Raw genomic sequence first — 20,928 nt, 5'->3', positions numbered from 1 at the left:
ATTTTGGTTGCTTTGGTTTGCATGCATAAATAGAGGCGAAGCCCCCAAATACACACGTAAGCTTCCTATTTTTGTCACACTCATTCTCACGCACTACTTAGCCTTCTTATTTCTTCTCTGTCTTACAAACTCACAAGACATGTTTATAGACCATTCTACCCACACACACCATTTCACTTCGCCAGCCACCTTTTGTAAAAGCGAGTATGAGGATGTGAAGTCACCCTCAGGGGCATTCCAGTCATTATCTTTTTTCTGTCCAACGTGTTTTTGCTTTTTCCTAAACCATGGGCATCACCTTAGTTAACAGTTGCAAGTAAAAACTTCCAACATTGTCTTTTGTTCGTGAGCTTCCTAATGTTCACAATATTGTTCATAGGCCCCAACACCTATACTGTGTGCTGTGCTGCATTAATCATCATTTTACCTCGACTTCACTAATCAACCCATTAAAACCTTCTCAAAATCAATAAAAAAATTAATCAATTTATATCTGTTTTCCGTAATTAAGCAGTTCGATTCAAATTGTTTTACATCTTTGAACCAACAAAATTAAAATTAAAATATTATTATATTAGTTATTAATTTCAGTCACATATAAGAGGTATGTATATATAAAACAAATTATAATGTATCTAATTTGATTCATGTTACAAATATGTTAGAGAAGAGTAACACGATACATTTAAAATGTAAATAAGGTGCAATTTGTTTAACATAGGAATAAGTTAAAGGAATAGTTATCCGACTAATATGATTACGTCACATTACCAATGCTGGAGAAGAAGAGTGACATATTACAAATTATCTATTTACTTCCATGTATCTTTATCAGGAAATGAGTACATTTGTGCTCACACTCGTTTCTTTCCATTTACGATTTTTTAAATATTAATTAAATAATTTTCTTAAAGAAATAAAAAATTACAGAAAATATATGACATTACCAAACATCTAATGGCAAAATGTCAAAATGATAATATTCACATGTAGCCTCAATTGTCTTATGAGAGAGGTTAAGGAAGACGAGTTACAATCAAACTATGGTATTTAGACAGTTACATTTTTAAATTAAAAGATTTGTATCTTGACTATACTAATTATATTTTTTTGGCTTAATGATAAATCTTCAATCCAACAATTGGTATAAAAGTTAGGTTACAAATGGTTGCATGTGTTATGTGATTTTAAAGCAGATAAGAAATATACATAGATTTAAACAAATTTTTAATATATATATATATATATATATATATATATATATATATTTAATCTTCCTTTTTTTTAATTTATCATGATTTTTAATTACTTTTTAATATAATTTATCATGAATTTTAATTACCTGTTAATAAAGAATGAAAACCGTGTAGAATTAAATTTCACAAAAATACATTTTACTTTTATTCCTTAAATTAATATTCCTTAAAATAAATAATATGTGATATTGCTTAAAAATGTAATAAAAAATTGTTGTATGTGATAAATTTTTGACTCATAAGAGTTATATCTATTGTTTTTTATAATTGATTGATAATGTAAACATTATTCATATCATTATTATGAGGTGTTTTAAGGAAAGAGTAGGATGGGATTGTGTAATTGTAAGAGTAAATGGGTGTGTTTAATAATTTTATTGATGAAGGGTGTAAGTGGGTCCCATTTACTATTGCCCGATGCCTATTTGTCTTTTATGTATTTGTTTGTATTTGTAGGCCTGTATTGTACCATGCAAATACACTCTCTCTCCCATTATGGAAATCTTGAATCTTACTTCTTATGATGCAATGCAAATATTCCATTCCTCTTACGCTCTTAATAAAAAAAATTCGATTCATTTCAAATTATTATTGCATTAAGGTGTATATCATCAAATATAATACGGAAGTGGGATGTTGACAGTAACTTCTCACCCGAACTCATTTTCCTATTTCATAACACACCAACGTTCGGGAAAATGTTTTAGATAACTTACTTTCACCTAGTCATATTTATGGTCTTACCATTTCAGTTCATCTTACGCTAACATGATGTTTCAGTGTCTTTAAAAATCGACCATACTATCAAAACCACCATAATCACACAATTTTAGTTTCGACCCATCAGTACATAATCATCCAACTAATAACCGATTCACCAACTCTTCCTATTATTCATTAACACAAACAACTAATAATATTAAAGTTCAAAAATACTTACTGTTGGATGATTCCACCGTAGGACTGTTTGGTCAACATTAAGTGTTATTTTCATATCATTTATATTAGTAAAAATACATTTATTTTTTCTATAATAATAAAAATAATGAAATTATAACTATAAAAATAAATTTGCAAAGTTTAAACAACAAATGGATATTGTAACTATAATAAATTTATCTTTTCTATAATTTTTACAATTTCATTATGGATATTTTTTATTTATTTAGTTTAAAAATGATTAAATTTTAAAAAAGGTTAAATTTAAATAAAAAAATAAATTTAAATAAAGAAACTGTCCTACTATTTTAGGGTTTCTTTTCCGGAATGTTCTTCCAACACATCCGGAAACACCAATCCGGAAGCATATTTCGATACTCCCCGGTGACCTAAACTTCACCATTTTCAAACACCTCCACCACCACGAGCTCTACCTCTCAATTGATGGTTTGCCTTTTGGACTAAATGGAAGCTCCACTTGTTGGTTGGTCATGATAATGGCTTATTTTGTAAATGGAAAACTTTCCTCATTTTTATTTGTAAAATGTCAGTTCAAAGTTTCGGTAATTTAACCTTAAATCCATCATGTTTAAAGGAAAAATATATTTTAGGATTTTGGCAACTCGAGAATCTACTGCTCCATAAATTAATTGAGCTTAGAAAGAAATGGAATCCCATAACTAGTATAATAGGTTGTTGAAAAGTCAGTCAAAAGGGATCAGCTAGTGATTTTTCTGTGTTTCTACTGAATTCAGAATAGTATTCCATGAACTGCATATATTGATTTTTATTTTTATTTTTTGTAATGTTCTTTGCTTCCTAGGATGTAATTAACGTAGTCTTCTCCATGCATACTTCTTATCCATATGCATACCCATCATATTTATCAAATTGCATTTAAATTTTGAAATGCTAAAACAAATTTTTGAATCATGAATCATAAATCATATCGAAGGTTGAAATGTATGAAGGTGCTGAAAGAAGAGGCAAAAGAATAGAATAGTTAGAAAGTCATTTTCTTTCAAAAATCTCTTGCTTTTGGAAATGAACATTTGCTTGTTACCAAACTAGCATCCCTGTAGAAAAAAAAAAAAAAACCCTCTTTACTTCATCTTATTATTAGTTCATAAATCATCATAATTTATTTATTTTAACATATTAGTAGCTCGTTAAAAATGTTAGATTAAAAGACAATAAACAATCCTAATAATAGGGTAATTATTTCAAAGTTACTTTGGAATAACTAAGTCTTCTCTCTTCCTTTTTGAGAAAATATAGGTAAATCAATAGTAATTTAAAAGGAGTTATTTCTAATTCCCATCTTCCACTATTTTTAATCTAATGATCAAAGATGAATTTTCACTATAATTCTTAGATAAAAAGAAAATAAAGATTGGACTGAGAGGCATCTACTTATTTTAACATATCTCATTCTTTATTTATTTTTTTATGGTCAAAGATTAATAGCTTTTTCTTAAAGTAATGTATAATATTAAAATAAAGATTAGAGTACGAAATAACCATTGTAAAATTATTTTGAAAGTTTTTATTCAAGCAGAAAAAGAAAGTAGCACCACGCCGAACAAAATCGATTAGTCCCTCTCAACTATTTATGCACAAATACTAATACCAGTTATTTACAACTTTTGAAAAGTGGAGGTTGAGATCTAAAAAAAAAAGAGTACTAAAATAAATACGTGAAAGGAAAGTCCTTAAGTATTATTCATCAGTAACGTCAGAAGGCAACCGATATGTGCGGATGGCTCGTATCTGAATAAAAGCAGAGTGGAAATAAGAAAGCCAGTTAGTATAGCAATAACAATTCTTTCACATAAACTCAGTATCGCCTATATATTTCTACAGAAAATTTTGAAAATTTCAAAAGGCGCACATTTTCTTCAATTAAAACTAAAACACAATAGATGACAGACACCGGCTCTACAAATGGAATGGATAGTTATGCCAGATTGTCAATGCCGTCTTTTGAACCAAAAACCAGCAATAATCTAATTTTTAGCGGTAATTTAAAAAAATTATAAATCGAAGATCACAAGTGCTCTTAAATAAAATAACCAAATAGGCACAACATAAAGTTAATCGGGCAAAGCTTAAAATGGAAGAAGAATAGGACATATATCTTGCCTGAGCCAAAGCATAAATTGTTCGTAAGATTCTAGCATAATCTGTTCCAAGCATTTGAATGACAACATCAGCCAAAAATGTTCCCCACATCCTGTTCCACAAGCCAAATAAAATGTACAGAAATACTCGCTAATTGTGCCTCGTAACGTACCAAAATCAGAAAGAAAAGAGGCAGTAGAAATGCCCTGACAAGTCTTAGTGGTGCATTGTAGAGAAAAAGATATAGCTAAGAGTTTATTAATGACTTCATAAGAAAGGGAAACCCCCTTACAGGATAACTCATTTTCCTATTCTAATTCATTCAATAAAATTGCTTTCTGTTTTTCTATCAATTTCTTGTTTCTGTTTTGTTGGCCTGTAAAAATTGCTTGGACCAGAGATTGGGGATAATAAATTGCATAGTTTTAGTGGAAGTTGTCCATTGGATTGGTTGCTAGAAGAACCAGAACCAAAATATGAAACAAATTGGTCACTGGAAAAACCAAGAACGAAAATCCAAACAAGATACAGATATAGAAACAGAGATGACCTAGCGGTGGAGGAAATAGAGGAAAAAGTGAGATGGAGCAATGGCTTACAGTTTCCAGAACTAACATTTGGTTAAATGACATCGGAAAAACTGTCAAAAGAGTTAGATGAAATGAAATAGAAATCACTGTTGTAAAGGTAATATCTTTGTGCCAACTTAGGGGCCGTGATGGGTAAATATTTATACGTCAGGAGCAGGCATCGAAAGAAGTACCCCTCCAACTCATGTTTCTGTACCAACAAAAGTCAGCCTACCACTGTCAGATTCGAAACACTCAATAGAACTCAATGAAACAAACATCAACTTTGCATGCTGCGATTTTTGTGGGACTGGATTAGTCCCTCATGTGCGCTTTGGGACAAGATATGGAACAGGACAACAGCCCTAACAAAGAGGATGATGGAACAAGGTAATAATGGAAATCCAAACATTGAGCAATGCTCTTATCGAATGGATCATGCCCATCATTGTCCCAATATTTGGCTTTACACAAGGCAGTGCAAATCTACCAACTAAGGTCATTTAAACCAATAGGCCAAGCTGAAGCCATGGACAAACAAACAAATTGCCATTTGAAAAATTATGAAGCAGATTGGTGCATTTGACGTCTTCATCACCGTGTTTGTCAAACTCCCAGCTGAAGGCAGTGGAAAAAGCTATAAGGGAGAATGCATATTTTATACATTTTCAGAATTCAACCCAGGGAATAAGGTTGAATTACATGGAAGTGATATAGTTAGAATAGAAGGGAAGGGAAGTAAGCACAGTCAGAACAAGTAGGCAGTTAATTAGATGGGAATTGTTAGATTAAGAGAAATGCTAGGAACAAAATATGTAGCACACTCTTTGCTATTATGTGAAATTCATTTAGGATCATCTAAATGAAGTGGGCATCACTCTATCTATTGGGTCCCTCGTGAAAATCATCCAACAGTAAGTAAGTACAAAGAAGTGTATTGTTAATTTCGTTAATTATAATGGAATTAGGGACATTCAAAACAGACAAACAATTGGTTAATTAGAGGGCAATTGTTAGATTAAGCGAAATGCCAGGAACACATTAAGTGACACTCTTTCTATTATGTGAAATTTATGTAGGACCCACTAAACTATGTGGTCACAATCCCTACCTATTGGGTCCCTCGTGAAAAATCACCCGATAGTAAGTACTAAAGAGTGCATTGTTAGCATTGTTCTGTAGATAGGGGGAATAAGATCGGAGGGCTTCAACTAAATAGAACTAGAAAGCTTGTATGAAAAGAAAAACCCTTTGTGAAGACTTGAAAGGTTCATTATAATCTCAATTTTTTATTATGAATAAGGAGAGGACTCGTTTAAATATGATTTAGTATTTCCTATAAACATGAAACAGAAGCAAAGGAAAGAAATGGTATTATTATGAAAATAAAAAGCAGACAGAAATTACTGAAATCACAAAACAAGAACAGGTGCATGACATACACTGGTCCAAGTAATGTGAGCACGCTTCTAAAGCCCAAGTACCTAGATGCAGCACCGAGAAAACCCTGGAATAAATCAAACATCAGTTGAGAAACATGCTACAAAATCAACAAAAAACAGAAACATTAGTTTGTTTAGCAAGAAAAAAAAAACAACAGACATGAAACAAAGAAAATAACTAATTCTGCTGACATAACTATCAAGAAATCACTATTGTATCTTGATATTAATTTTTTTTGCAATAGAACTAAACTATCACTACTAATATTAGGCTTAGGTTGATCCATAAATGTCTAAGTAAACTGGAAGAAATACATATGAAATTTAATTTTGGTCCAAGTGCAAACGTTAATACAAGAGTGAATCAGTGCCCCGCATATTAGAAAGCCAGTCAAACTGTTACAACAAAAAATGCTTTGGTTCCTCAATGGTACGACATAATTTCATTAGCTGACAGTGCATAAAGTTATACAGATGACGGGGAATCAAATTTATACTCATTTCATATTTAATTATTTAACTGATGCATGACAAGTTCACATTCCAAACTCTTGGTTATGACACGATACATTGAACCTTCAAAACGTTAATCTATCTACCTATATGGACATAAACTTGAAAATTTATACCATTAAAATAAAAATTGCACAACAATAGAAACATATCAAACTCTCCTTTCAGGCACCTGTTTTGCTGCAAGCAAGGCTGCTCTGGATTCTAAATTAATCATAGCTAACTGCCCACCCTGTAAATCATAAAGTGCAAATGGATGTTGAAGTTATCGTTTGGAAATACCAACGCACCAGAAATCTCACCAGTTATACCTTCTTCACCAACTCTTTCTTAACCTGGTAGTTGGCAGCTTCTACAAGAACTTTCCCCGATAATTTCCTCGCTAACTACAAGTCAGCATCTAGTCATGACTTGAGGGAGAGGCCCAAAAAGCTTTCTTTTGGAAACACATTAAAGAGAGAATAAATAAAACACAGATATCATCCTCTTACCAATTGATATATCTTGGACAGCGTGAAAACACCACCTCCCTTTAAAAGAAGAGGAACAAAAATGGAAAAGACCAATCACTCAAAGTTTAAGACGATATTAAAAGAAATGGCATGCGAAGTGAATCAGTTGAGCAACAGATAAAACAACCTTCAGAAGAATTGATCTAATATCTTGGGCACCAACTTTGGAGTGCAGTTTCCATGAACTGAGTCCATGCTGTAGAGTGCCCTGACCTTCAGATGCAGCACTTTCGTCGAAGAAGGCGGGGTAGTTTCCAGTTTCTTCACTACAAGACTATTAAAGCTTTAGAGGTGATGTGAGAGAAACCAGGAAGAGAGGAGGTAAGTTGACTTACGTAGAGTTGCAGTGCAAAAGGTGGAGGAAAATTTCTAGTTCAAGGTCGTGTGTTGACAATCGGGTTGAGCAAGGAATATCAAATTTCGTCCTTATGTGAAGCAAAACATTTCTATAGGATGGCCTCCAACCCCTGGAAGAGGAAAGAGCTAGTTAGATTTATGTTCAGGGTGAGAGAGTAGAAGATGAAAAAGAACCTCAATGTAGAGCGAGCATCGGCAGCGAGGAAGAAGAATCGGGACTCGAGAGCTTCTATAAATTGAAGACGCGTGCTCAGGTCGACTCCAATCATGGAACGCTGGAGCTGGGTTGTGTTTGAAAATGGGATTGATTTGAGCAAAGGACTGAAGTAACTGTGAGATTGGAAAGGGATTGTGAGAGAGCTTGAAAGATTAACTGAATTGAACTGCATGAAAGTAGTGAGTACTGTGTGACCTTGGACCGAAAAGGATATTTTCAATCTCTGACAACTCGGTATCGGTGGCAAGCTCAAGCACCGATCGCAGCTCTGGATCGAAGTCATGGGCACGGGGATAGGGGGAATTTCCATCTGCATCTGCATTTGCATTCGCATTTGCACTTGCAGCTTGAAGAACGGAAAAGGTTCTGCGAGGAGAAGGGAAGGGATTCAGAATTGGCGCAGATGAAAACAGTGGAAGTGGGTAAGAGAGTGTCCTCATTCCCATTCCCATTTCCATTCCCATGGACACAGTTGCCATTATTCGATTCGATTAAACCAATCAATTTGTTTAGCCTGCGCTTCCCTCAACCATTCACATAGAAGTATTAGGGCACAATTCCTTCCCCCAAATTGCTATATTTTCCTCATTCCTATTCCTGCTGATAATTTTCATTTTTAGTGACCATACCCTTCATAAATAATAATCATCGTTGAATCTTCCCAAACATTATCACTACATAATTAGCATATGTTGGAGTAAGATACCCTAAAATTCAAACAATTCAAACTAAAGTATTTGTTCTCATCTTTAATGGTGTAATGTAGTTGCATCATATTGGAATCTCCAAATAAAACACTCTTTGTCACATTTCATGGAGTACTACCAAAGAAGATTAAAAGAAAATACTCATTAGTTCAACAAGTATTGTGAAGTCCATTACTTTACCACTTACAAATCTACGAAAACATAAGATGATACAAATAATGTGTTTTTACATTTAAATAGGAGCATTATATGTCAATTAAGAGTATAAACATAACTATGTGAAATTGATGTTTACTTTGTTGAAAATTATTTGAAGTGGATCAATAAATCATAATCAAGATTAAATTTGTGTCATTTATCTTGTCATGGATGATTTTGATTTCAAATTCTATTTTCAATTCCATATTAATATAGCTAAGTGATCTCAAGTTATTATTAGATGTCAACCAATACATTTTGACTCAAAATCTTTAATATTAAGATAAAAAAACAAAATTCTTAGGAAATTATTTAATTATTAAGTAATTAATATATCATATAAGTCTTTTATTGAGATCTACCTATAAAAAGTTAAGAAGAATATCTTCTTTTTCACTTTGTCTTTGTGACCAGAACTATAGAGATATCAAAAATAATAAATAAAAAATATCTCTTAACTTGTTGGTTGTCGATTTATTATTGTATTTACATTATTTAGATATGTTTTTTTAACTATTACAAAAATATAAGAAAGTCGTGTCACGCCATACGATTTCATAAATTTATACTTTGTCATGAGCTATTTGAGCATTGGATCTATTTTTTTTTTAATAATATATGCATTACATATGAGTTTGGTTATGAGAGAGAGTTCTATGCAATCATATGTTTAATTCAGAAGTTTTTTGTATTTAGTGTGATGTAATAATGCTATTCATCAATCTATTAATGGGTGTTGTTATCAATTATTATGAAACAAATTGTTTGTAAGGATCAATTTGTTGAAATAGGGAAGAGGAGAACGTGTTACTATTTTTGAAAAAGAAAAATAATGGATTTTTGGTGTCGTTAAATTTAAATTTTAAACTTCCATTATGTAAGTTCTATAAACAATGATGTTCTGGAACTAGTAACTTTATTTATTCCTGTTCATCCCTTTCTTTTCTTCTGATATTTTTTAGCATAACCAAACTGTGAAAATATTCTTATTATTTACTGGTGCAATGAATATCATAATTGCGAAATAAATAAATTAAATTTGGAACTTTATCCGATTACTTCAAAATTTACCGCGAAAATCTATTGACATAAATGCTCACCATCCGTTTGAAAAACGACATCAAACAAACTTTCAATTTGTTTCAAAATTTAATTTCCTCAATCAATAAATCTTGTCCTCTCGATATTTCTTAGTATAAAAGAAAATAAAATGAGGATTCTTTATATAAGATATTTTATAACTTATATGACACGTTATATATAGTTATATATATATATATATTCTTATTTATTCATATTAAATATTATACATGTTATTTATCTGTAAATAACGATAACAATTTTTTTTACAATCACCAATAATAAAAATAAATTTAGTACTTTGTTAACATTGTTTTAGTTTAAAAAGTCAACTTGCCTAATCAGTTGTACTAATCTGAATAATTATATTAGAGGTGTCTTAAGAAGGTTAAGTATATTTCTTAACAATTTTTTTTAGTACACAAAAATATAAAGTATTCTTTACAATTAGTTAGCCTTTGTTAAGACACACATCAAGAAAGAAGGTCGATAATTTTGATGTGTTGTTAAGATGATTGCAACATTAAGTAGTTAGATGCATAACCATAAAGTTCTGTCCGAAAAAACTTACTTTTCCAGATTTGTTTTTTTTCTCTTAAAAACTTAATGATTAAGAATATTTTTAGGGATAAACTTTTCTACCAGTATTAAAAATAAAAAGAAATAAAACAAATCGTAACGTATCCACCTTCATCTCAATGTGTCTAAATGGTACCCGTTTTTAACTTTGCATCTACTTAGTATCCAAATTAGTTAATTTGCATTAATGTAATCCATTTTCGTTAACTCCATTAAATAAGATAACGTCTGACTGAGTTGACCAGTTAAGTGAGAAAAAAATGTTATGACGAGAGTAATGTGTGATGTGGAACAGTAGTACAGCGTAAGAGGAAATTGAAAAAAAAAAAAAGACACGAGTTAATTCAATGGATTTTTTTATAAATTAATTTGTAAACATAATTCAATGGATTTTTTTATAAATTAATTTCAACATAAACGAGTTAATTTTTTTTTTTAATTAAAAGCATTATTAATCATATGCTAGTTTTTATGAGAAGCTGATTGTCTAAGGGTTTTGAATTTAATGCTTAACATATTTCTTATGGATTAAGGTAAAAAAGAAAATGTTCTTGACATGATATTAGTGTGTATTTTGAAATATAAGTTAGGCTATTGGGTTGAGAGAATTTATTGAGAATGTAGGTAGGAGTGTATGTTATAATAGTTGAGATACGATGTAAAATGGAATTAAAGTATAATTTAAAATTAATTAAAAGAATGATTAGTTTTTAATTAGTTAAAAAGAAGAAGATAATTTTTTGTTCTTCAAAGATTATGTGGTTAGAGAAGGGGAAAGAAAGATTAAGGCGAGGTGATGTAATATTAATTAAGAAAAGCAAAAGATTAGGGAGAAGAAAATCAACAGCGCAGCACAGCGCAGCGTAGCAGCAGCGGAGCCCGTGTGCGAGCAGCAGGAAGTACAGAAAGTGGAAGGGAAGAGAACCCAAACCAACCCCACTGCTAAACCCAACTACCTTCTTTATCTCCCTCTCTTCTTATTAGTATTCTCTTGCACGCAAGGTTGTTATCTTCTTTCTTCTTCTTCTTCTTCTTCTTTTCTGTCATTCTATTATCACTGTTCTAACTTCTTGCTTCGAAATCCAGAAGAAAGGTAAAACCCTTCCTTCAGAATCAGATCCTGATTCATTGGGTGTCCCTCCTGCATTCCAATTTTATTCACATTTATTGGGCTTAAGTGCTCTGCTTCCACTCCCGTCGATCGCGATTGGATTTTCGAACCTGGTTGGGTTAGGTTTTCCAACCATTAATTTCTCCAGCTACTTACTACTTTACTTGCATCATTACCAGTGGCAATGGCGCCACTTCCTTCTGCCTGAGACCGGGTAAGCTTCACCCTTCACCTACAGTTCCTCATTTTCAATATCACCTCTTTTGTACAGAAACCTGTGCTCTTTATCTGAAATGCGGCGTGTTCTTTTTGCCCTTTCCCATCTCAACTCTGTTATTATTTCTTTCTTTAGTGGTCGTAGGGACTTGACTTCACTATGGCGGACTCTAACACAAGCTCAGTTGATGTGATTTTGGAGTTTCTTCGGAGGAACCGATTCACGAGAGCCGAGGCAGCTCTGCGCAGTGAGATCAATAATCGCCCTGACTTGAATGGCTTCCTTCAGAAGCTCACATTGGAAGAAAAAGCCTCACGTGATGTGCCTCAAAGTAATAAGGGGAAGCCTGTGCTTGAGTTTCAAGCGGTGGACACTCTTGAAGTTTCTAAAGAACTGATCGTCACGGAAATCGAGTGTGGGAATGGTCGAAATGCCGCCGAAAGAAAATGGAAAACTGCTGCTCCCACTTTGGTGGAACGGAGTAAATCGGATGAAGCGGTTGGAACTGGTGATAAGAACTTCATTTTCTCCAAGACTTCAGAGGATGGCATGCTTGATTTACACACTTGGAAGTTCAACCCTGGCAAAGCCCCTGTGGAGCCTTACCAAAACGATGCTGGTAGCAGGGCTAATACTGCTTTAAGCATGAAGGCCACAGTATCTCAACAATCGAAACGTCAAACTAATGAAGCTGTGGATCCAAGTGTTGCCAATACCAGTTCAAAGTCTGGGGAGGAAAATGCTGCTCTTGTTGACAAAAAATCTCTGTGGTCTGGAAGTAGTAGTAAAACCTCTGTGGATCTTAAGTACGACCTTGTGCAAAGCAAAGAACCTATGGAACTCGATCGGCAACTTAAATTCAATAATTCATCTCTTAAAGGGAACTTTCCAGATAATCCCTGGTCAAAAATGGATGAGAATGTGAATTCGTCTTCAGATTCCTGCAAAAATTGTGTCAAGACGGTATTCCCCTTCTCGAAAGGGGATGTGTCTACAAACTTCGATGGTGCAACTTATTCTGACAAAAAGGAGGAGAAAAAAGGGGTAGAAATTAGTGATACCAGAACATCCATAAAAGAGCAGGTGGATGAATCAGGGAGGTCTATTTACTTGGTCAAGACACCTGTCAGTTCTGAACAAAAGTTGACTGGCAGTTTAAGGTTTCCTCTTCCACCTGAAAATGAGAAGGAAGAATTTCCCAGGCTTCCTCCTGTTAAACTCAAGTCAGATGATAAGCCCTTGGTTGTTAACTGGGAAGAGAAGTTTGAGCGAGATGGGCCAACTTCAAAACCCCCGGGTACTGACAGCACTTTTCTTATTGGTTCGTATCTGGATGTACCTATTGGACAAGATATTAATCCTTCAGGTTAGCTTATATATACAAGGATTAAATTTCATCTGATCGCAGATGTTTTTTACCTTTCAATTGATGGTTTCCTTTTTGAACTTAATAGGAGCTACACTTGTTGGTTGGTCATGCTAATAGCTTATTTTGTAAATGGGACACCTTTCCTGATTTTTATTTGTAAAGTGTCAGTTCAAAGTTTCTGTAGTTGAATCTTAACTGCTTGTTGTTTACGGGAAACATATATTTTAGGATTTTGGCTAGTCGAGAATCTACTTTTCTATAAATTAGTTAAGCTTAGAAAGAAATCGAATCCCATAACTAGGAGTCCAAGTAGTTGTATAGGTTGTTGAAAAGTCAGTCAAAAGTCATCAACTAAATCCACTTAAGGGGTTAGCTAGTGATTTTTTTGTGTGTTTCTACTGAATTCAGAATAGTATTCCATGAAGTACATATAATAAATATATTTTTTGTGTAATGTTCTTTACTTCCTAGTAAGTAGTTAGTATAGTCTTCCCCCATGAATACTTCTTATCCCATATGCATATACCCACCCTATTTATATTGGGTCTTGCTGATAATATCAAATTGCGATTTAAATTTTGAAATGCTAAAACTAATTTTTGAAGCATGAAACATAAATTATACCGAATTTTTGATTAAGAACCCATTAAAATATAGCCTGAAATATATCATATAAATGACGTGTAGTTTGAATAATTTAAAACTAGAAAATGACTGGCTAGTCTCATGAAACAAAATCACGAGTCATTATTATGTGGGAAGTCTCTAGTTTAGAAGACTAAAAACAGAGCAAAGAAACAAAATATATAGTGGACAGAGAAGGAGAAACAACCAGAATGAAAATAGAGCATTTGAATATCTGAAATGTGAAATATAGTAAAAATAATCTATCTATCACAATATTTAAAGTCATAACTTAAAAGCAAATAAAGAATTAGTCTTTTTTTTTTTTTTTTAACAATCACACAAATTAAATTCACATCATTTCTATTTGTAATAATAAAATACCTTTAAAATAAGTAAATAAAAAAAATGCTAAAATGAATAGGAAGATTCTACATGTACTTTTTCCCAATTACTATAAAGATATTGAGAATATTTTTATCCTAATAATCTACTATTTACAACACTTCTCTTCAAGTTGGTAAATGAATATCAATCATTCCCAACTTGCTTACAAGATCGTATAATTCAACATGAGGAAGCCCTTTGATGAAAATGTCTGTCATCTGAAATCTTGTAGGAACATCTGTTGTAACCACTAGGCCTTTGTTAAGAGTGTCTTTGATGAAATGCCTGCCAATTCCAATATGTTTGGTCCTATTATGTTGGACTGGATTATGGGCAATACTCATGGATTCCTTATATTGAAAGTCTTCTTAGGAGTGTGTCCAGTTGTGTCTCATTCTGTTCCATACCACTACAATGGATTTTCATGTATTTTGCTTCTTTTTTTCTTGGTTGTATGTTTCTAGTTTTGACAACATAGTTCGTTCTAAATTGCCACTTGAACCACTGCAGAGGACTGTATTAGAGTCTAATCTTTGTCATGGCTGTGCTTTCCACTTTTTGTGTTTGTTGAATAAAAATATCTATGGAGTTGAAGTTTCCTGTAAGAAGGTTTGCAAAAAGTTTGAAAATTAACAACAAATGTTTGGATATTTACAGTGTGGTAATTGCAGGAAAAATAAGGTATGAATTGAAATAAAAAAACAAATCATTCTGCTGTAGTTGATGCAGGATTTCACTTTCTTTTTGGTTTCTATAGACATCTTTTTTATTTTCTCATAGCTTTCCTATAGCAATGCATAAAGTAAGCAAAGTGATTCACACTTTGTTCTTTTCCTCTTTCTATTTTCTGTTAAGGGAAGAAAAATTATGGAAGAAAAATCGAGCTTAATTAGAAAACAATGTTAATACCTCTGCCGTGAAAGGAAATGAATAACATAATGGTGCCATAATCATAGTACTATGGATTGAATACTTTATCTAGAATCAATAATTGGTTGTAAATCTTCTCAATTTTCTGGGTACACCTAGCTACAACTTGTTTATATCTGATTGCATGTACTTATTATTTGCTCGATATACTTGTTCAGATGTTCTGAAGGCTGTGTTTGACCTGTTGATATATGCTTTAGGTGTGAGGAGGGCTACAGGGGGCAGTTGGTTATCTGTAAGTCAAGGGATAGCGGAGGACACATCTGATCTTGTATCGGGATTTGCTACAGTTGGCGATGGGTTGAGTGAATCTATTGACTATCCGAATGAATATTGGGACTCCGACGAATATGATGATGATGAGGACGTTGGGTACATGAGGCAACCTATTGACGATGAGACCTGGTTTTTGGCACATGAAATTGATTACCCTAGTGACAATGAAAAAGGGGCTGGGCATGAAAGTGTTCCGGATCATCAGGAAAGAGGTCTGGCCAAAGATGAGGATGATGATCAATCTTTTGCTGAGGAAGATTCTTACTTTTCTGGGGAGCGATATCTTCAGGCAAATAATGTTGAGCCAGTCACAGCTACTGATGATTCTATTGGTCTGACAGTTACTGAGTATGGAAGGACCAATGATAATGATTTAATGGCTCAATATGATGGACAATTGATGGATGAAGAAGAATTGAACCTTATGTGTGCAGAACCCGTCTGGCGGGGCTTTGTCCCTCAGACTAATGAACTCATCATGCTAGGAGATGGGAGGGTGTTGAATGATAATGTAAGATCACGGCTAGAGAAAATCAAAATGGATGATGATCAACATGGTTCGGTTAGGTCAATTGGGGTAGGGATCAATAGTGATGCTGCAGATATTAGTAATAAAGTGCGTGAAAGTTTGGTTGGTGGTAGTAGTGAAGGAGATTTAGAATATTTCCACGATGTCGGGTTTGGTGGCAGGCACTCCCATCGTGATTTGGACAAGAAATCTACTAACAAATCAAATATAAGTAAGAACAATGACCAGAGTGAGTCAAATAAATATGTCATAGGATGTGACAGAGATGCACAGTTCCAGATAAAAACTCATGGTGATGGGAACTTCTCTTTTCCCCTATCTTTGAAGGATGGTGAGATAATTCAGGCTTCCACCGATAAGTCCCTGTGGTCAAATAACGACAATGCAGATGAAATTGATGACTGCCTTAGTGCATTTGTGGAAACTGATGACATGCTTGCTTCGTGGAGGCGAAAGAGTAGTGATTCATCACCTGCTAGAAGTTCTAGGGGTGATAATAATGCTAACAATGTAAGATCCGCAAACTCTTCTCCAACAACAATTTCAAATTATGGATATTCTGAAAGAGAGCGTGTGAAGGTGGAGGAGGATGAAAACACTGGAATTACTAGGGAAGATGAGCTAGGAGCAGAGGATGAAGAGGTAGCTGCTGTGCAAGAGCAAGTAAGGCAGCTAAAGGCACAGGAGGAGGAATTTGAAACTTTCAATCTAAAGATTGTGCACAGGAAAAACAGGCATGCTTTTAATACTTGGTATTTGTTTGTGCTTATGTGTTAATCTTAGCTATTTTCGCTTATCGTGGTATCTCCTGGTCCAATAAACATGCTTACTATATTTGCCTCAGTTAACAGACGAAACACAAGTTCAAGTATAATTTTTTTTAAAGCTGTAAATTGATTAGTCATAGCAGCAAAACATTTGGAGTTCTTGTTTGAAAATTTGAGTCTCAGCATTAGGAAGAAGTGTTGGGTAAATTATTGGCTGCATAATCCCATTTTAGGTCTTGTGATCATAGGATGAATATTGACAGGTCTAAGCTTAAACTTCAGAGAATTATAAAGTCTAGCAAAAGAAAGAAAGTGAGCATACCCAAAAGACCTTGAGAAAATTGTAATTGGGAGGTTTGAAATAAAGTAGTGTAGGGGGCGCAAAGTGAGAAGAGTGTGGGGTAAATTCTTGGTTGCATACATAATCCCATTTTAGGTCTTGTGATCATATGATCAATCTTGGCTGGTCTAAGGTTAGAGCTAGAGGAATTATTTTGACTAGAGTACTGTGTAAAAAAAAGTTGAATACTGTGAAAAATTCAGAGTAATACTATTCTGTAGATTAGTTGGTGATCGTTGTGAATTCCTAAAGCTGCTTTAATTCTTTATTTTTATTCTTATATTTCAAAAAATGAGGTCTTGGGTAAATATATGAAGAAACCTCTTTCAAAGATATTGTTAAACAGTGGTTTCTTTTTCCTTATGATAGCTATATGTGAGCTAATGACAGCGGAACTTTTAAGTATTTCATTTTTTCCTCATTTAAAAGGATCTTAATGAGCTTGATAGCTTGCGGTGATTTTTTGTTATGTAGTATGATTTCTTGATTGTTTTTTGTTCTGCCTTTTAGCCTTGAGAGTCTTTCTTAAACTAAGTTTTGTTGCTCAGAACTGGTTTTGAGGAGGACAAGAATTTCCATGTTGTTTTAAATTCTGTAATAGCTGGAAGGTATCATGTTACGGAGTATCTGGGATCTGCTGCATTTAGCAAAGCCATACAAGCTCATGACCTACATACAGGCATGGATGTTTGTGTTAAAATTATAAAGAACAACAAGGACTTCTTTGACCAAAGTCTTGATGAGATCAAGCTTCTCAAGTATGTCAATAAGCATGATCCTGGAGACAAGTATCACATTCTTCGATTATATGATTATTTCTATTATCGAGTAAGTCGATTTGCCATTGATCTTCACTACTATTTGCTTTCAATACAATCAATTGTCATTTAGGCTCATATATTTTTCCTATATCTTACGTTATTTTTTCTTCCATTTTCATAATTTCCACATCGTCCATTATTTGGACTTTTATTTATAGTGCTGTCAACTAGTATATTTAGGTGATGCTGAACACTGCTGGTATTTGTTATTGTTTTCAATAAATCTTCTAAAATATCATTTAGTTCTATTAATTTCAACTATAAAACTGCTGTGTAAAGAGTTAGTGTTTCCTATTTAAGAAATTTGCAATTTATTCTTGGATATGGGATAAACATTTACGACTGGTACCAAGGTTTGTCAAATATTCTACTTCCTTAAGTACTAAATATTCTTACTATGGGAGCTTTTGCCACCAACAAGAGAAGTGATGGGGAACTTAGAAGTTTCTGTTAAACTGTGGTCATCTAACTATGTAGTCTATCGTGTATATTTAATTTTGTTAATTTATGAATAGAATTATTCATTGATAGTTGTATTGTATGCCATGTTTGTCAACTGACTTTACTGCTCTTAACTCTTTCTATGATATGACAGGAACATTTGTTAATAGTATGTGAACTACTTAAAGCAAACTTGTACGAGTTTCATAAATTTAATAGAGAATCAGGTGGTGAAGTGTACTTTACAATGCCAAGATTGCAGGTTTGTGGTGTGCCATTTACTTGATGTTTGGTGTTCATTTTATCTATTCTCAGTGCTAACTCTTCTGAATTTATTTATGCAGTCAATTACCATTCAGTGTTTGGAAGCACTTCAGTTTTTGCATAGCCTTGGACTAATACACTGTGACTTGAAACCGGAGAATATTTTGGTTAAGAGCTATAGTAGATGTGAGGTGAAGGTCATTGATCTTGGAAGTAGTTGTTTTGAGACGGATCACCTTTGCTCTTATGTTCAGTCAAGGTCCTATCGTGCTCCTGAGGTTATTTTGGGACTTCCATATGATAAGAAGATTGATATCTGGTCTCTTGGCTGCATCTTGGCAGAACTTTGTACTGGCAATGTAAGGACCAAAGATGGTTAATGTAGTTCAAAAAGTCAGTTTTTGATAAACAATTGCGTTTTTAGTACAAAATTTCTCAAGAGCCATAAAAGTTCTCACATCAGGTCAAAAAGTAGTTAACTTCACTTAAATTCATTTTAAGAGAAAACTATTTGTTTTTTGTTGATGATGGTATCTTTCTAGATACCAAAGTTTCATAATTAAATAGACTCGTATTGTCCTCATAATGAAGAGATGTTAAATTCCTTCCTTGCATAAAGGTAGCATTGCTTTGTGTCATGTTTGTTTTATTTGAGCAATGATCTTATGTTATTGAGGTTAGTTGTTCTGCTTTGGTTTTCGGATTATTTACGTTAAAATGGGAATTCCTGTTTCTTCACCATTCATGGACCCAATGATAGTTATTAGAGTATAATATATATTATCGAATACATTTGTTTACTTTGCGATTGTGGGATTGTTAATAGTTTTTGGTTGAAAGCAATTGTAGAATTTCTCTGTATTATGAGTAGTGCTTTCTTTCCTTTGTTACATGAGTTTAATTTTCTATTCTTCTTCAGTTACACTAAACTAAGCTTTTTGTAGGTCCTCTTGCAAAATGATTCCCCTGCAACATTACTTGCGCGGGTGATTGGGATCATTGGTCCAATTGATCAAGGTATGCTTGCAAAAGGACGGGACACCTATAAGTACTTCACCAAAAATCATATGCTTTATGAAAGAAATCAGGTAATAATCTTATTTCTATCTATACCAAATGGAATAGCCATCAATCTGGAATATTGGTGTTGATTAGCCAGTCCCTAGGAGCCAGGCTTACTATGTAAGTTAAATTAGATGTTTAGTGTCTGGCCTTGACTGGAAGTTTTATTTTATTATTAGCACCTATTTTTTTTCGTAAGCGATTATCAGAACCTGCTTGAAACCTCAAGGGCAATGCAGTAAAATTTTCATTTATCTATAGCTTGGAAGAGATTAGCAAAAGTGGCTTATTAGTTTTTTGTCATAGATGTTAGCTGCTTGACATTTTACTTCTTACCGTGTTATATTAAAGTTGCAGTTGCCTCTGCCTTTTTTAGTTGAATGCTTGTCGCTAAATGTATTCTTTATTAATCTACAGGAAACCAACAGGTTAGAATATTTGATTCCAAAAAAGACATCCTTGAGGCATAGATTGCCAATGGGAGACCAAGGCTTCATTGACTTTGTGGCTCACTTGCTTGAAGTCAACCCTAAGAAGCGACCCTCTGCATCTGAAGCCCTGAAGCATCCATGGTTATCGTACCCTTATGAACCCATATCATCTTGAAATATTTGGAGGGTTCTTTATGGTCCTAATCTCACATACCCAAAGTTGTTTCAGAGTGGAGGACCCACTGATACATCCTTCCTTTCTGCTTTTCATTGTCTATTTTAAAGAGGAAATGGAGTTGTGCCCTTCCACATTCATGCATACTGCTTTGGAAGGGTTTTGGTTGTCGGAAATGTCTGTCTCTTCTTCTCCTAACCAAATTGTGTTCCAGTGACAATCAAACGATGTAATTGTGCACGTATGGTGTTATGTTAGTTAGGTTTATACTTTCTTTGTTCTGCCGGACAAGGAAATCTTAGAATCTTCTTGTACATGGTATGTGATAATTCTTTTAGGATATGTAGTAATATTTTTGTGATATATTAAATGTATCCTAAATCCAATTTTGTATGGCGTGCGACACCACACTTGGGAGGGAGCACCGGTCAAAGATTAAAGAAAAGCTGTTGACAATGTGAATCATTTAATACCACGTGCTTTCTTTGCATGGAACCCCAAACTCAATTTGTATCTTGATACTGTTAAGGAACATTTTGTTCGGTTTTACCAACAGTGTTGGATCGAGAATATTTGTTAAGGCATTTGGATCGACAATATTTTTGCTTTCATTTTTCATAGGTTCATAAAGAAAACAATGGTTTTTTTTAGACAAATATTCAGAATTACATACTGTAAGGATAAATAGAACTTG

General features: G+C 33.6%; 2 protein-coding genes across 5 annotated transcripts; one reads left to right on the top strand and one right to left on the bottom strand.

Moving 5' to 3' along the window:
- Positions 1-3,712: 3,712 nt before the first annotated feature.
- LOC114174918 (uncharacterized) lies at positions 3,713-8,541 on the bottom strand. Of its 2 annotated transcripts, none has more exons than XM_085670290.1 (10): positions 8,122-8,541; positions 7,884-8,039; positions 7,688-7,819; positions 7,480-7,618; positions 7,332-7,370; positions 7,152-7,226; positions 7,013-7,072; positions 6,328-6,392; positions 4,338-4,378; positions 3,713-3,965 (listed from the first exon to the last, which is right to left on the bottom strand). In XM_085670290.1, exons 1-9 carry the CDS (start codon positions 8,403-8,405, stop codon positions 4,369-4,371), a joined length of 960 nt encoding a protein of 319 aa, XP_085526416.1. In that variant the 5' UTR covers positions 8,406-8,541; the 3' UTR covers positions 3,713-3,965; positions 4,338-4,368. The 2 variants fall into 2 exon arrangements, with proteins under 2 accessions (XP_085526416.1, XP_027915451.1); XM_028059650.2 differs by having other exon boundaries at positions 4,338-4,428; positions 8,122-8,539.
- A 2,713-nt stretch (positions 8,542-11,254) lies between these two features.
- On the top strand, positions 11,255-20,831 carry LOC114177546 (uncharacterized). Of its 3 annotated transcripts, XM_028062934.2 has the most exons (10): positions 11,256-11,492; positions 11,577-11,815; positions 11,954-13,184; positions 15,329-16,443; positions 16,513-16,667; positions 17,589-17,868; positions 18,457-18,564; positions 18,647-18,925; positions 19,511-19,654; positions 20,046-20,831. In XM_028062934.2, exons 3-10 carry the CDS (start codon positions 11,978-11,980, stop codon positions 20,232-20,234), a joined length of 3,477 nt encoding a protein of 1,158 aa, XP_027918735.1. In that variant the 5' UTR covers positions 11,256-11,492; positions 11,577-11,815; positions 11,954-11,977; the 3' UTR covers positions 20,235-20,831. The 3 variants fall into 3 exon arrangements, with proteins under 3 accessions (XP_027918734.1, XP_027918735.1, XP_027918733.1); XM_028062933.2 differs by having other exon boundaries at positions 11,255-11,492; positions 11,954-13,115; positions 15,329-16,667; XM_028062932.2 differs by having other exon boundaries at positions 11,258-11,492; positions 15,329-16,667.
- Positions 20,832-20,928: the final 97 nt, after the last annotated feature.

Source organism: Vigna unguiculata, chromosome 3 (assembly GCF_037176805.1).
Source record: "Vigna unguiculata cultivar grain cowpea cultivar isolate G323 ecotype 2 chromosome 3, ASM3717680v1, whole genome shotgun sequence".
Lineage (NCBI taxonomy): Eukaryota > Viridiplantae > Streptophyta > Magnoliopsida > Fabales > Fabaceae > Vigna > Vigna unguiculata.
The sequence above is the reverse complement of the archived record's forward strand: the minus strand, read 5'-3'. Positions and strand labels throughout refer to the sequence as shown.